Source organism: Anthonomus grandis, chromosome 1 (assembly GCF_022605725.1).
Source record: "Anthonomus grandis grandis chromosome 1, icAntGran1.3, whole genome shotgun sequence".
Classification (NCBI taxonomy): Eukaryota; Metazoa; Arthropoda; class Insecta; order Coleoptera; family Curculionidae; genus Anthonomus; species Anthonomus grandis.
The window spans coordinates 12,061,309-12,077,930 of NC_065546.1; the positions used below are offsets into that span (position 1 = coordinate 12,061,309).

Consider the following 16,622-nt stretch of genomic DNA (forward strand, 5'->3'; position numbering starts at 1 on the left):
TTGTGACTGGAATCCATCTTGGTGTTTCATTCTTAACCTTTTTTTCTGTCCATTTCAAAAAATTGAAATTTTTAAGTGTGAGATTTTTTTTTTGGAATTTTGACCTAAAACTGCCAGTTGATGAAAAGACATGTTATTATTAATAAGGTGCATATGAATGCATGCTCTGATTAAACAAAAATCTAGTATAAAAAGCAATTGCTTGTTGTTTTAAAATTTTCTGAACTTTGTCTACCCTCTATACTATAAAAACTTAGTAGATGGGTTTTTGTAATACATATTTTTATCTTTGAAAAAAGTTTGTATTTTAATTTATACACCTGGTTATAGACCAAGTTGATAAATACAAAGTTGATTAGAGTTGATGTGAAGAAGATGATTAGCTGATTACAAAAGATCCCTCACAGTAATGTACCAAAATTTAGATTTAGTTTAGATCTCCTGTCTAAAAATAAAAGATGGCCTCAAGGGCCAAGATTAGTGTATCATACAGAATTATAGTTGGGAGGGACTCACTAAACTCCAGGTGAGTAGTGTACACAAGAAAATAATTAAAAAAAAAAAGTATATGTTCTAATGCGATTCTCATGTGCTTTCAAAATATATTGTAATTACAAACAAACAAAATTTCCTACATTAACATGTTTTTAATTCTAGCTCTGTTTTAACAAATTTTATCTCCAATAATATCAAGATTAACCTGCAAAAAGGCCTTGTTGCTTTTCTAAGTGATTCATTTCTTTCTTTGATAAACATTGCCACATTTCTACTGCGTTGAATTAGGGCCTCCCGAGTTTCGACTTTACTCATTTTTAAACCAGCCCCACAAACAATAGTCAAGTGGTGTGAGGTCTGGACTTCTTGGAGGCAAACTGATTGGGCCATAGTCCTGGAAACTCTTCGCCCACATATTGCTTGACTTGAAAGAAATATGCGAGAGCTCCATCATGCTGATAATACATTTGCATTCTGATGTTTAGAGGAATTTCCTCGATTAATACAATCAGTAGTTCTCTCCTGTGAGACGATTTTCTACAATGTGTGGGTCAATTTAATAAATATAGACCATACCACAGCACACATTTACTGAAAACTTGGGCTGAAAATTAGTTTTAAACTGTTAAGTGACCATACATTGTGAGTATTAAGGCGGAAACAGACTATCATCACGTCACGTGAGCTCACGTGTTGTCACATGAAACCCCACATGCCGTCACACCTATAATCACACTATTTAACATGTCATATCACTTGTAACCATACAATTCGCTGTTTATATTTTTGTGTGTCTTGCAAAATGGAAAGTGAGACCTCAACCAGTTCCTCAGATTTTGAAGAAGACTTAGAAAACGTGGCTGCATTTTTAATAGTTGATGATGGAATAAAAAGGAAGTGGGTGCACGAAATAAATAAACAGAGGGAAGAATTAGGAGAATATCACAGATTAGTTAAAGAGCTGAATGAGCACCCAGATCGATATCATATGTATTTTCGGGTTACCAAAGCAGAATTTGATTTTTTGCACAGACTTGTTAAAGAAGATATCAAAAAGCAAAATACCCAATTCTGAAGGGCGATAAGTACTGAAGAGAGATTAGCGGTATATTTAAGGTAAGTTCAAGTAAATAAATGCATTTTCATCTTTTCGAGGTCATTTCTTAAAGCGTCGGTTGTCGCTCTTGTCCTGTTTCCAAGCAGTATGTGTTTCTTGACTTTGATAAATACTCATCATCGTGTTCCAGATAATTTTCTGGTGAAAAAGTTGATTGCACTGTAGACGATGACTGTGTAGAACTCAAAGGTGTAGGAACGACTCTGGGTATAGGGTGATATGATCGCCTTTCGCAGGTTCTTTGTTCGGCTTGAAGTACCTCATTGCTAACCTGTATTTTAACAAATGTTTGTTCAGGTTTAGATATTTTTTTTGTCATTTTTGCCATACTCAAAAAAAATAAATCGATCTCGTCCATATTTTCCAAAGAATATTTGTTTTGTTCTTTCTTGGCTTCTACCCTTTTTTCTCTATCTTCGTATTTTCTTTTTCTAAGATTGCTATTCTCCTGCATAATTTGAACTACTTCTGCCGCAGCATTTTTTTACTAACCTGTTTATGTTGTTGTCTTTTTTGTTTAAGTTTTTGTAACGCGTCCGTATTTTCATTCATATGTATTTGTTCCGAGACTTGTTCTTGATATTCTTCGACATCTGATTCTCCATTATCGTTGTCAATTGTGGGATCATTTTACGCCAGGATATCATCCGCATCATTAACATCGTTCTCCAGATTGCCGCACGTCCTTGAAAGAAGAATAGTTGCCGTCAGTATGATAATAAAGAATCATATTTACTCAAGGTATTTTTATTATTATTGTTATTATTATTATTATAATAAGAAATTTAAATTTTACCTTCGACCTTCAAGGTAAGGCAAAATAAATGCCATTTGTTGTTCAAACTTCCAGGGGGTAATATTCTTAGTAGCCTGACCACTTTTGGTTGCAAAGCGCCGATTCCTGGTATTGTTATAGCATCTTCTAAGTTTGTCCCACATTTGTTTGGCTTTATCCGCTAAAATAAAAATCACCTTCTTTGTTTCAGGCATCTCGCGACAGGCAATTCATTTAGAAGTATGGTTTTCAGCTATAGACTAGGATTTAGCACAGTTCGAGAAATAGTCATTGAAGTTTGTAATGCCATCTGGAAGAACTTGGAACCCATTGTAATGTCTAAGCCAACGACAGAGTTATGGAAAAAGTCTGCGGCTACATTTAGTCAAATATGGGATTTTCCGAATTGCATTGCTGCCAGAGATGGTAAGCATGTTAATATTCAGTGCCCAATCAATGCAGGCTCTACATATTACAATTACAAGGGGAGTCATTCAATAGTTCTTTTGGCCTTGGTTGATGCCGACTATAAATTTATCGCCATTGACGTTGGATCCTATGGCAGGAATAGCGATGGAGGTATTTTTGAGAAATCAAAAATTGGTAAGAAGCTTCAAAACGGAAAATTAGGAGTACCGGGAGATACTCCCCTCGAAGCAAATGGATTACCACAGCCCCATGTTATTCTTGGCGATGAAGCATTTCCACTTAAAACTTATTTGCTATGTCCGTACAGCAGATTTTATTTGGGGGGAAAATAAACCTAATAAGATATACAATTATAGGTTATTAGGGGCTAGGCGCATTGTAGAAAACGCCTTCGGAATTTTCGTCTCTCGTTGGAGAGTGTTTCGTAGACACTTCGAAATACAATCAGACTTCGTGGATAAAGTTGTACTAGCTGCATGTTGTCTGCATAATATGTTGAGTACAGAATCAATGGAGCCCGACCTTGCTACTTTACGTTCTCCAAAAGCAGCCCTCCTAAATATTCAAGGAATACGGAGAAATCACGCTAATGCTGCATTCAGAACTCGAGAGGCTTTTAAAGAATATTTCAATTCATCTACTGGTTCTGTGCCTTGGCAAATTGGTATGGTTCGTAGAGGAAGAATTTACAACGAAAATGATTAATTGAGTACTTATTACAACTACTTATTCCTAACTAAAATAAATAAATGAAAATCTGAGATTACCTGTTATTTTTAATTGTCTGCCTATTTCTTCCCAGGACTCCTGTCGTACTCGCTGATCCCTATATTCGCGCGATGAGTGATTATATAAACAATCATGTTGTCTCACTGTTTCAATTAATATTTCTTCCATATTTTACACTTCTGAGATATCTGAAAAACACTCCACAAAACTTTAAATACGTGACCTCATATGTGCCGAAAATGTAAATTTGCAGATATGATTCCGTGCTATCACGTATAACTTGTCATGACCTGCGTGAGGTGACAATAGTCTGTCTTTAACCTATTATTAAACATGCAAAATTGACTGCAGATATTTGGCGCCTGCCATGAGCTCACGTAACATGACGTGAGCTCACGTGACGTGATGATAGTCTGTTTCCGCCTTTATTGATGCTGTCATGGGTGAATGTTGCTAATAAAATGGTAAAAAGTATCCGCGACACAACCGGACGATTATTATTTATCCAACCACAAAATTGTATGCCCCTATAACATAATCTTCTGGTTGTAGGTGCTGTAGGCCTTGCTTGTGGAGCATGTTGATTATCTTTTCTGTGAAATGTGAATACATCATCTACCAAGATAGTCTACTGCTTCTAAACCTTGTCGAGTGGCTCGTTCAAATTTTATGTTAGTTAACTCTGATAAAAACGTGTTTGTTCGAATTTCTTCAGTGTGGAAATCGTCGACGGTATTCTTGAACAGCAGCTCTAGCATTCCCATTACAAAAGCCGTAAACAAAAAGTGTATTTGCATATTCTAAATTTGAATAGATGTGTGGCATTTTATACTACTTTTATCGTAGAAACTCGAAAATAAGCGAGTCAAACACACTGACACTAACACATATCAGAATAGCAAAGTGGTCCAAACAATCGGTACCTACAGCATACATGATAAGAAGCGGTCAACCATTTAAAACATTTTAATTATGCTATTATTTAAAAACAAAGAATCAAAAGAACATATCAGTTTTTTTTTTAATGATTTTCATATGTATGTACAATACTCACCTGGAGTTTGGTCCATTCCTCCAGACTCATCCTCTATACGCTGACTATACTAAATTTCATTCATCGATACAGTCAACCTTTAACAAAGTAAAAAACCTCTAAGAAGTAGAAGTAAAAATCTTATATATTGTATTGAACATAGTTATAGTAAGTAACTTTATGAAAAATGTCATACATGTTTAACATTAATTTTTTTTCTATTTCATGTGCTGTTCTTGGTGTTTTTATGGAAGGTAAGATGATACTTGTTTACTTTTTAGTAAAGTTATCAATCCAGACATGAAACCATATAATGAAAGTATTGTTAACAAAGAACGAACCAATTTTCAAATACCTAGTTTTAGTATGAGCAAACTATCTAGTAGTCCAAAGCCCTTTGTTATACCCCGCATATTTGATACCACCAAAGAGAAGCAAAGTGGTAGTCCTAACAAATCTAATATATTTAAGTCTGAATTGACCAAAAAATCATTAGAACAAACTGGAAGCCCTAAAAACTTTACAATACCAAATATATTTAGTTCTAAATCAGAGGGAAACTGTTCTATTACCGGTAGCCCTGCTAAATTATTTAATATTCCCAATATTTTTAGGCAAAATGAGCAACCAAGTGACCAACCTTTTGAAAATGGCATGCAAGTGGATGAGGAAAACTTTTATACCTTATCTGATCTAGTATCTAGCCATTTAAAAAATAACATTTCACTGTCTGAGGTACCTTTAACTAACCCTCAAAATTGTACAGACACTGATATTGATAGTGTTTCAAAAAAGATTTGTACCTTAAAGGTTGTTGAGCAGCTAGATATATCAAAGTCAGTTTTATCAAGTGAACTAAAAAATAACTTTAATATAGATCTATCCAAAGCTCTTAAGCCTACTGGAAGTCTACCAAACATATTAAAAAACAAAAAAAATAAGTTGAAAGAAAAATTTGATATTCCTTTTATTGATAGTGATATATTGATGAATAAAGATGCAATTCCTAAAGTCATTAAAAAGACTCTATTGCCTTGCAATATGGACATAAGTAGGAATTTTGATATCAGTAAAAAATATGGAAAAAGACCCTCAAGGCTTGGCAAAGTATTAGGGAGAAAGTATAAACATACAAGGGAGGGCGTGTTCCATCTAGGAATGCATTTTGATAAGACTTCTTTTCTAACGGCTGTAAAAGTATTTCATTTCAATACTCAATCTCCAGATGATTATATACTTTCCCACTTGCAAAGATAGCAATAACAAATTCTTTATTATGTTTAATTTTTTAACTAATTAGTAGTGTGACTATAAATAGTTGGTTTTGTACAATGTACATTTTGAAAATTTTAACTTTTTCTAATTGATTAAATAACTATCAACTGGTTTTATATAATGTACATATTGAAAAGTTTATCATTTTGAAGTTGATTAAATAAATGTTAACTACATTTTTTGGTTTGTGAAACTATTTACTTTGATTTTTTTAAGTTGTGTCCATATTTACATTTTAGGGTATTTTAGTATGTACTGGAAATTACCTGTACTATACAGTGTGTCACAAAATTCGATGCAAATGTTTTAAGAGTGTATTATTAAAGTAAAAATAAGTCTTTTTTTCCTATAAACAGATATAATTTGAGGAGATGATTCAGGGAGGCTTACCCTTCTGATGGCACGTACCTTATGTTTGTGATAAGAAATTTAAAATACCACCTACTAATTAGCCATGATAAAATCTAAAAGTTTTGTTTTTTGCATTTTTTGGGTAAAATTAATTATTTTCGAGAAAATCCCTAGTGAACGAAAGGACAGCACTATTAAACCCGATTAAACTATCAAATTAGAAAAAAACGAAGTGGACCGTGACTGCTTTAATTTTGGACAAATCAAATTAGTAGTATCAAAAAAATGCAAGAAACGATAATTTTAGATTTTTTCAGGGCTAACTAGATTGTGTTCTAGATTATCAAATTTCTTATTGAAAATATAAGATATGGACCATAACTTTCCCTAAATTAGGATTTAGGTACACCATTTTTAGGACGAAAAATTACAAGAGAACCCAAAAAAATAGGAACTGCTAAGTTTTTAGAAGATTTAACGCATAACTGTAGTCAATTAATACATTTTTCTTAAAGGCAATTTACGCAGGCTGTAGCTTTTGTGATGCATTTTAGGACACATGTTTATACGAAAAAAGTTGTATTTTGACTCCGAAAATACGCTTTTAAAATCTTTGTACCGAATTTTGTAACACCCTGTAAGTTTACATTTTGCTCGATATAAAAGAATAATCACTGATCATTGAATTTTTTTCTCACCTGACATAATCTTTATATTTGAAAAAGGAGCTTTTCAATGATTATGAGTTTTACTATTATTTTGTCTTTCTAGGTGTTAAGGGTATATAAATTTGTAATTATTTATTGTATAATTTTGGTTTAGGACAAGAAAAGACATTGTTTTTATTTAACAAATAAAATATTTATTCAGGATATATTTTTTTTGTTCTTTATACAGGGTGTCCCATTAGTGCGATAACGGACGATAGCTCCTTATACAGTGATACAAAAAAAAAAATTATGCAAGGTTACTTTACTGTCTAAGGTGCATAACATAAAAATATTTTTGGATATACAGGGTGATTCATAAATATGATATGATACACAACTTTTTTAATTTAAATGGAACACCCTATATTTTATTACATTTTTGGATTGCTTTAAAAATTCTGCCTACCTTTTATCAAGCATCGTCTATACCAAAACTTACCCGTTTGTGAGATATTTAATATTTTATCAAAAAATCGACGTTTGCACGTCTCCACAAAAACAAAAATAATTCACTCATTTGGGATCCTACAAGCCAAATCTTTTGTAGGTTGTTAGTTCATACTTACACTTACTTTATGGTCCTATGAGAATTTGATAATATTCTACAGGGTGTTCGCAATACACCAAAAACAAAAAATGTAAACAACCATATCTTATTTTTTTCAAATGGAATGACCCCTATTTTTTTATCTTAAAATGTTCACAATGTGATAAGCTTTCTTTTTTTGTTAAGCATGTCCTATACCTATCTGTAATAGTTATCGAGTTTTTTACACTTTTTCCTAATTTCGCCCTTAAAATCCACAATAGTCGCGTTTTAATTTAAAAGAAGTTTGCTTAGTTGGCCATGGAAATAACAATTGCACAAAAATCAAGCAATTACTTTGACAGAAGATTTAGTGTTGTCAGTTTATCACTAAAGCGAAACATTTTTTCAATAAAAATGAATTTTTCGAAAGAGGATATGGTGAAAATGATTTACTGTTTTGGTGCAAGTGAGAAAATTTGTTTACTGGCAAGCAGAGTTTATGCACAGAGATATCTGGATGAAAATCGATGATCAACAAATCGATTGGCATTTGAAAGACTAAAGGAGAGATTTGAAAGAATTGGAAATTTAAATTATGAAATGTCACAAAGACAAAAAACAGGGGCAAATCCACAAAATGAAATGCTTGTTATGCAAGCCCTAGTAGAAAATCCGCATGTCTCTTGTAGGCAAATTGAAAGGCAGTTGGACATTAAAAAATCCACTGTTAATAGAATCACCCGGAAACATAAATTTCATTCATATCACGTACAGCTTGTACAAGAATTAAGCGATCAAGATTTTGCTAATCGCCGGGACTTTTGTCGCTGGGCTTTGCATCAAATCCAACTGCAACAGGACTTTTTTGACTTTGTGTTGTTCACTGATGAAGCGACATTCCATAAAAATGAATTTGTAAACCGACACAACTTCCATTATTACAATGATGTAAATCCAAGGCATGTGATACCACTGGATCATCAACATAGATGGTCACTTAATGTATGGGCTGGTATCATTGGGACAAAGCTTCTTGGACCATATTTCTTTGATGGGGCAGTGAACGGTCAGAACTTTCTACATTTTTTGCAAAATGAATTCGAAGAAGAGCTGGATGATTTACCATTACAAACAGTAAGACGAATGTGGCTACAATTAGATGGAGCGACTCCTCATTTTAGCCGTGTTGTGAGGGTCCCTCTAAATGACCATTTTCGAAATAAATGGATTGGCAGGAGAGGACCAGTTGCTTGGCCGGCCAGATCTCCTGACCTCACAAAACTCGACTTTTTCTTGTGGGGGTTTGTGAAAAATCGGGTTTATCAAAGGCCTGTTACCACCAAAAACGACATGAAGCAAAGAATTCGGAATGTTTTTCAAGAAGTAACTAGAGAAATGTTACGGAAAGTAAGCAGTTCTTTTGTTAAACGAATTCGTTTGTGTGATCAATGGTGGACATGTAGAACATTATTTATAGTTTAATGTACATACCTTTTTGGTTTAGTCATTTGTTCTTGTTATTGTTCACAATTTTAATTTTTTTCATTTAAGGAATATTTTTTTGTTGATTTTTCGACTAGTTTTAAGATTTTATTAGTTGGTAAATTTTAAACAAAATTTCTTTTCTGTACATTTTGGTATCATTAAATTTTTTGTAATTTAATAAGATGCCAAATTTAAAAATGCTTTTCAATCCGTTCCGTTTACTACTTTTAAAGTTTTCAAACGTCTTTAAATGTTTAGCAAAATCTTTATCAGATAATTCTTGCATAATCTGTAGGTACCTACATAAAAACATGTGATTCTGTTAACAGTGGATTTTTGAATTATCTAACTGTGCTTGCCAATAAACAGTAAAGTTACCTCAATTGCATCCAAACAGTTGAAACAGTAAATCATTTTCACCATATCCTCTTTCGAAAAATTCATTTTTATTGAAAAAATGTTTCGCTTTAGTGATAAACTGACAACACTAAATCTTCTGTCAAAGTAATTGCTTGATTTTTGTGCAATTGTTATTTCCCTGGCCAACTAAGCAAACTTCTTTTAAATTAAAACGCGACTATTGTGGATTTTAAGGGCGAAATTAAGAAAAAGTGTAAAAAACTCGATAACTATTAAAGATAGGTATAGGACATGCTTAACAAAAAAGAAAGCTTATCACATTGTGAACATTTTAAGATAAAAAAATATGGGTCATTCCATTTAAAAATAAGATAAATGGTTGTTTACATTTTTTGGTTTTGGATAGAGTGTTGCGAACACCCTGTAGAATATTATCAAATTCTCATAGAACCATAAAGTAAGTGTAAGTACGCACTAACAACCTACAAAAGATTTGGCTTGTAGGATTCCAAATGAGTGAATTATTTTTTTTTGTGGAAACGTGCAAACGTCGATTTTTTGATAAAATATTAAATATCTCACAAACGGGTATAGACGATGCTTGATAAAAGGTATGCAGAATTTTTAAAGCAATCCAAAAATGCAATAAAATATAGGGTGTTCCATTTAAATTAAAAAAGTTGTGTATCATATGACATTTATGAATCACCCTGTATATCCAAAAATATTTTTATGTTATGCACCTTAGATAGTAAAGTAACTTTGTATAAAATTTTTTTTTGTATTACTGTATAAGGAGCTATCGTCCGTTGTCGCACTAATGGGACACCCTGTATACATATACGGATTGATAACCTTATTCTTCGCCATTTTAACGGGGCATAAATTAGTTATTTATGAGGTAACTTTTTAATTAAAACAAAATTGTAAAAAATCTTTAATTCAGTTCCATTCATGCCACCCTCAACTGTGGTAGAACCTGTACCACCACCAACAAAGGTGGTAGCCTCGACAGCTACAGCCACCAATGTAGTAAAAGGCTTCAATGTTCCACAAAAGGATGAAGAAACGTCTGTAAAACGAGCAGAAACTCCGCAGAAAGTGTTTGATTTAAAGTTAATTGCTACTCCTAGATCACCCAGCCCTGCTTCTGGTAGGGGTACTCCAGTATCAGCTCCAGGGGAAGGAGATGAACCAAAAGGTCAGTAGAAAAAATTGAATTATCTGTTGTTTTTATATTTATATTATTTTATGTTTTAGTTTATACCATTTTGATTATGCAAAAGTAATTAGGACTGTGAAATAACTCTAAATCTTCATATTCTTTGTATGACAATATATGACTATATTACAAAGAAATTATAGAAGGTTGTGCTATTTGTGCATATCAAGCGATATTGCCCAATTAGTACTGAAAGATCGAGAAGAAAGTGTACAATAACTTAATAAAATAAACACTTGAAATAATCCTACACTTTACAACCTTCATTAAAAAAACAAATAGACTAAACATTATTTATATAATTAAAAAACCCAATTCTTATAAAAGTTTTAAATGTGGTACATAATTCCATTAAGTCCAGTTAGAAGTTTTGCGACATTCATTATTAAAAATCCCTCGTAGCGATAGAAAAGCAAGTTGTGAAATCGACTGCAATAGCGTTTAACTGATACATATTGCGCAATATTATTTTATTTCGCGTTATACCGTTGAGCGTGTTGTTATTGTTACACTTGTCGGATATAAACAGTAACAGGGAAATATTTCTGGCAGTATATAGTTAGACTGCCACTGGTTACTAGTTTAAAACTTCCCAAGGAAATAGCTTTTTGTACCAAAAAGACTGAAAAACATATATGTGATATTTTTAGTGATTTTACACAGCATCATTCATCTCATAAATCATTTATTAAAACTAGCGACAATAAGCAACAAAATACTCTCCTTACTCAAAAGCATTCAGTATTATTTTATGAGCTTTGTCTTAAATTGTGCAGTAGGAAGAAGAGAACAAAAAGTGGACCCTGAAGCACAATTTAAAAAAGAGCGAGGGCATGGAAAAGAAAATCTTTATATGGTCGTTATTGGACATGTGGACGCTGGAAAAAGCACTTTGATGGGTCGATTACTGTATGAGTTAGGACAGGTAAGGAGGCATTTAAAAATTATACATATAGGGCTAATACAATGAAGTTTGCAGTAAATTAGTTTACTTAAATAGAAACAGTAAAGTTTTTTATGCCATAGAATTTTATACAGTGTGGTGACTTTAACTGGAATAAATTCAGTTAAAACTGATCAAAATTTATCTTGCAAAATTCCTGAGACCCGTCGATTTTTGTTTATTTTTTTTCACATTTCAAGATAGTTTTTGTATTTTTTCACCTACAGGGGAGGGTCCAAATTAACCCCAACTTTTTTTTTCAAATGGAAAGCCACTTTTTTTAAACTCTCATTAAAAAGAGCCCTTTTTCTTGATTAAATTGCCCTATTTACTTTTGTGATAGGATCGTGTGATTGTCGGATTTCTTGCCTAATACGTTCTTTGAGTTCGTCTAGGTTTCCTGGTTTGCTCATATAAATTTGACTTTTCAAATATCCCCACAGAAAAAAATCAAGTGGGGTGAGATCGGGAGAACGTGCCGGCCACTCGATTGCACCCCTTCTTCCAATCCATCTGTTTGGAAAATTGTCATCTAAATACTGGCGTACATTACGGGCATAACGTGGGAGAGCACCATCTTGTTGCATCCAGTTTCTTTCATCATACAAATCTGGATCGAACTGACTCGGATATAAGGCACGTAAGACTGGAACTAGTTCATGTTCAAGAAATTCTAGATATCTTTCCCCAGTTAAAGTATCATTGAAGAATATGGGCCCTATAACTTGCCTGCCAATTATGCCAGTCCAAACATTAGTTTTCTGGGGATATTGTGTATTAGTTTCCCTTACCCAGTGTGGGTTCTCGTCAGACCAGTAGCGACAGTTCTGCTTATTAACATAGCCATTTAGGGTGAATGTAGCCTCATCAGAAAAAAGGATCCACTCCGAAGATATGCGATTTTCGTCAATGGCGTTCATCATTAATTCACAGAACTGAACTCTGCGATCTGGATCGTCTTCCAATAACTCTTGAACGGGTTGCATTTTATAAGGTCATTTGTTTGCACTTTTTAAAATTTTTAGCACAGATTTATGATGAATAGAGTTTTCGCGAGCTACTCTTCTGGCTGCAGTTACCGGATTTTCTTCCATCGCTAACAATACATTTAATTGGGTGTTTTCATCGTTTTTAGAAGACCTTTGTCTTGAAACATCCCTCAAGCAAGATGAAAGCAGATTCCTTCTCGAAATCTGCTTTCGATTTTACTAACCGTACCTTGGTTAATAGGTGGTAAATCTGGATATTTCTGCCTGAATAAGTGGACAACCTCTAGCTGAGTACGACTTCTGTCCCCATAACCAATCATCATTAAGATTTCAATCTTGTGGGATTCGGATAAATAATGCTTTTTTTCAATATAAGTTAACTTATTTAGCAAGTAGTTGAAATTCACTTTACACAGTGACACTACAACAATGTCAGGAAATGTCTCGATACCAATAAAATAAACAAACACGCCAAAAATTTACCAACACAAAATATTTCGAGACTTTTAATAATTTAATGGTTTTTATTTATTTTTTCGTATTTCTCCTTTAGATAATCACAAAAGTAAATAGGGCAATTTAATCAGGAAAAAGAGCTCTTTTCAATGAGAGTTTAAAAAAAGTGGCTTTCCATTTGAAAAAAAAAATGTTTGAGTTAATTTGGACACCCCCTGTAGGTGAAAAAATACAAAAACTATCATGAAATGTGTAAAAAAATAAACGAAAATCGACGGGTCTCAAGAATTTTGCGAGATAAAATTTGATTAGTTTTAACTGAATTTATTCCAGTTAAAGTCACCACACTGTATAGCTTGGTAAGAAAGAGACCTTGTATAGTAACTTTAATTATAATGAGCGCACTATTGAATAACATAAAATTTTTTATTGCTATTCTGGGGTTCAGACTATTGTATCTTCTATCCCCACAATTAATTTGTGAATTTTTATGTAAGTTAATTTTTGTGCAATAAAGCTTATTCTGACTCGATATTGCACGCGAATATATTTAAAAAAGGCAGGTATTGATAAACATGAGTAAATACTATAAAACTTAAATGTTCTAATATTTATGTGGTGTTTATTAGAATCATACAAATTTCGTGGTTTATAGGTAAACAAGAAAACAATGCACAAATATGAACAAGACAGTAAAAAGGTGGGAAAACAAAGTTTCATGTATGCATGGGTTCTTGATGAAACCGGAGAGGAAAGAAACAGGGGTATTACCATGGACGTGGGACGACATTTGTTTGAGACAAAGACGAAACATGTGAGTTACTTAAAAGCAGTTATTTTTTGTATAATAGTTTGAAATATTATAGGTAATATTTACCTAGATAAATTTTAGGTTTATTAGACTATTTATTTATCCAAAAGTTTTATATCAAAAGAAATTATGTTAGCTAAATGCTTTTCTTGTTATTGTTAGATACAGCGAAACGTCATAAAACTGTAAATGATTTAAATAGAGATAATTAATCTGTCGTGATTCATGTAACCTTAATTAAATTTGTGCATATTTTCTGTCTAAAGTAAATTTCCTAATAAATAATGATACATCTTATCCTGTATTGCGGGTTTTCTCTAGCTATGGTTCGAAGGCATATATCACTAAAATTACTTGAATTAACAAACAACTCAATAATATTTTCAGTAATATTATCAGAGTAACTTTTTGGGAGAGTAATATCTCAGATCTAAAGAATTGTCTGCAGGGGAAAATGAAATATGTACCATTAGAATAATAAATAAAGAGGATTAACACGAATATTAAGAATTACTCATAATATGTAAATGATCTTTATGTCTGGTATATACAGATAAAAAAGCCCAATAATATATCAACAGTATAAAAATTAAAGAAACTATGGTAGATATCTTGCCAATTATTTTTTAAATAAAAATGAAATAGCAAATTCTAAAACTAAAATTAAAAGTACTTGAAGCATTTTAAATACGGATATAAACAAAAAAATTATAGGACCAAATTCAACTTAAAAGGAAATAATGGTGAAAGAATAGAAGATCCACAGGCCATCTCCGAAATCTCTAGCAATCAGTTTCATCTTTCTAAACAATCATCGCAACCCCTGAGTCCCAGCTGCAATGTTAATTGAGGCGGGTCATTCCAAAGTGATTCTTGTCCATTTTGAAGAATTGTTGGCAGATTGAAAAAAACGGATAAGTTGAGGTTTACCAGCATTGTTGCTTAAATTAACACTTTAATATTATAAATTTTGATATTCGAAAATGTACAAAGATTGTCCCATAAATAAGTTTTGCTTGGAATGCCTTAAAAATAAAATTGAATTTTGGACAAGATGCATTTTGAAACACTGCTGTGGATTAGACGCATTATGGAATAACAAATTAGACAAATCTTGTAGTATTATACCCATAATTTTTTTAGTTTATTTAAACTCAATATAAAACAAAAGGCCAGCATTAAACTAAATTAAACATTTTATTTCGTATGACAAATTTTAATTTATCAACTGAAAAACAAAAAAAGTGGTTGATAACAAAAGTGGTTGTCAACAAAAAAAACGCTTTAAAAAACTAAATTTTAAGGTCTTTAGGCTCCTCTGATAATCGGCAGAAGTTATCATCTTCTTCCTCTTGTATAGTATCAGAGTTTTCCATTGTTTCTTTCGATGTAATACAGCCTTCCATTAAGTTTCTAAAAAACTCACACTCAGAATTGTCCATCGACTGGTCAACAAAATGAGAGTTCAATAAGGTTTGAATATCTTTAACTTTCGCAGGTTTCATGGGCACTCCTTTTGGAAGATTGTAAAGACTTATATTGGAACTATTTTTTCCGCACTTCCATAGACTCGCAGACTTGCCAAAATCACTTCTATAGAATTCCTCTCCTCGCACTGTCACATCTCCTTTCTTGTTCTTCGTAAGAATGATCCTCTTACATTGAGATATTTTAAAATGCCACGACTGCACTCCTTTAAAACACTCTTTAGCTGTTTTTCGCCGTCTCGTACCTGACAATCTTCTAATTTAAAAACTGTTGCTTTTTCTGCAAAGAGTTCTATATAGGTGTTTGGGTTTGTTATAGTAGGCATCTTTTTTAATTTTTTCTCTATTCTGCCAAACACACGGTCGGATGGTAAAAAAGAGTGACCCCTGACTGGAAAAACTAATTCAATTTGTTTTAAAGAAATTGAAGAAATTTTACTCAAATAGTAGACCAGCATGCCAACCATTACTGAGTTTCTATTTTGTCCTCCGCATCCGTCTGCACAAAGTCTTAGTTTCTTAATGTTGTTCATATCAATAAATGAAAGCAAGTAAAATACTGCAGACGCGATTTCATTTCATTCAAACGAAAATACGTTTGTTTTTGAAAATTGAGAAGAAGATGTCCCTTTTACAACAGAAAAATTATAAGTATATTATAAGTATACTGTAATATGCTACTTGATCAGGTACTTTCGGATTTACTAAATATTTTTGACAGTCATAGGAGAAAGTCAACATCCCATCTTTCTCTTCCTTCAAAAAGTCATAAAATGTTTTACTGCGCAACTTATGTACTTTTGTTGTCTTTATTTGCTCTGATAGCGAGATACATTTTGAGCAAGCATCGGTAACTGGTGACCCAAAGCCAATATTATAATCTTGTGTGAAAATTTTTCTAAAGAACCTTCTTTTTACTTTTAAATTATTGGGCGCAGTATTATTGTACATGTCCATTATTTTTTTAATAGAAAGATCACAAGAAATGTACTGTCTCATACTTTAACCTCTACAGTAATGACTTTCTACACCTTTTAATCTTTCAATAAAAGCCTTCACAGAGTTCCTTTTCACTATATTTAATTCCTTTAATCTAGCGCCACCTCTTTTTTCAACAGGCATTTTACCAGTTTTAATATAGCGATTAGCAACCCTTTGAACTCTGCTCTTTGTTACATGTAAAATGCCTAAAAAAGTTTTTTGACAGACTTGTATATGGAACTTATCAGTATTGTACACTTTGACAAAATAATTTATTGTAATTTGTTTTCTTGATGAGGTTGGTTTTGTAGCTCTGTCACGTTTTGGCTTTCTTATATTTCAAAATAAATGCATCTTGTGCCTGTTTTTTCTTAACTTCGTAGAATCTTTCATGAGCATGTTTCACGTCTATCATTTTTAGTGAATGACATCGATAAGTAGCTTT

General features: G+C 32.6%; 1 protein-coding gene and 1 long non-coding RNA gene across 4 annotated transcripts in view; both read left to right on the forward strand.

The window, feature by feature from the left end:
- LOC126750730 (protein HBS1) overlaps positions 1-16,622 on the forward strand; it is a 36,905-nt gene that overhangs the window by 1,995 nt on the left and 18,288 nt on the right. Inside the window, exons 1-4 of one of the 3 annotated variants that reach the window (XM_050436730.1) lie at positions 4,811-4,832; positions 10,235-10,489; positions 11,287-11,435; positions 13,554-13,712. In XM_050436730.1, coding sequence (XP_050292687.1) covers positions 4,826-4,832; positions 10,235-10,489; positions 11,287-11,435; positions 13,554-13,712 — 570 coding nt within the window. In that variant the 5' untranslated portion in view covers positions 4,811-4,825. Of the gene's footprint in view, positions 1-4,810; positions 4,833-10,234; positions 10,490-11,286; positions 11,436-13,553; positions 13,713-16,622 lie in introns of those variants that run through there. The other 2 variants (XM_050460444.1, XM_050460453.1) reach the window with 2 other exon arrangements.
- Positions 1,128-3,582, forward strand: LOC126733452 (uncharacterized). The gene is made up of 2 exons (XR_007659715.1): positions 1,128-1,611; positions 2,599-3,582. It is a non-coding gene; the product is annotated as an uncharacterized LOC126733452 (long non-coding RNA).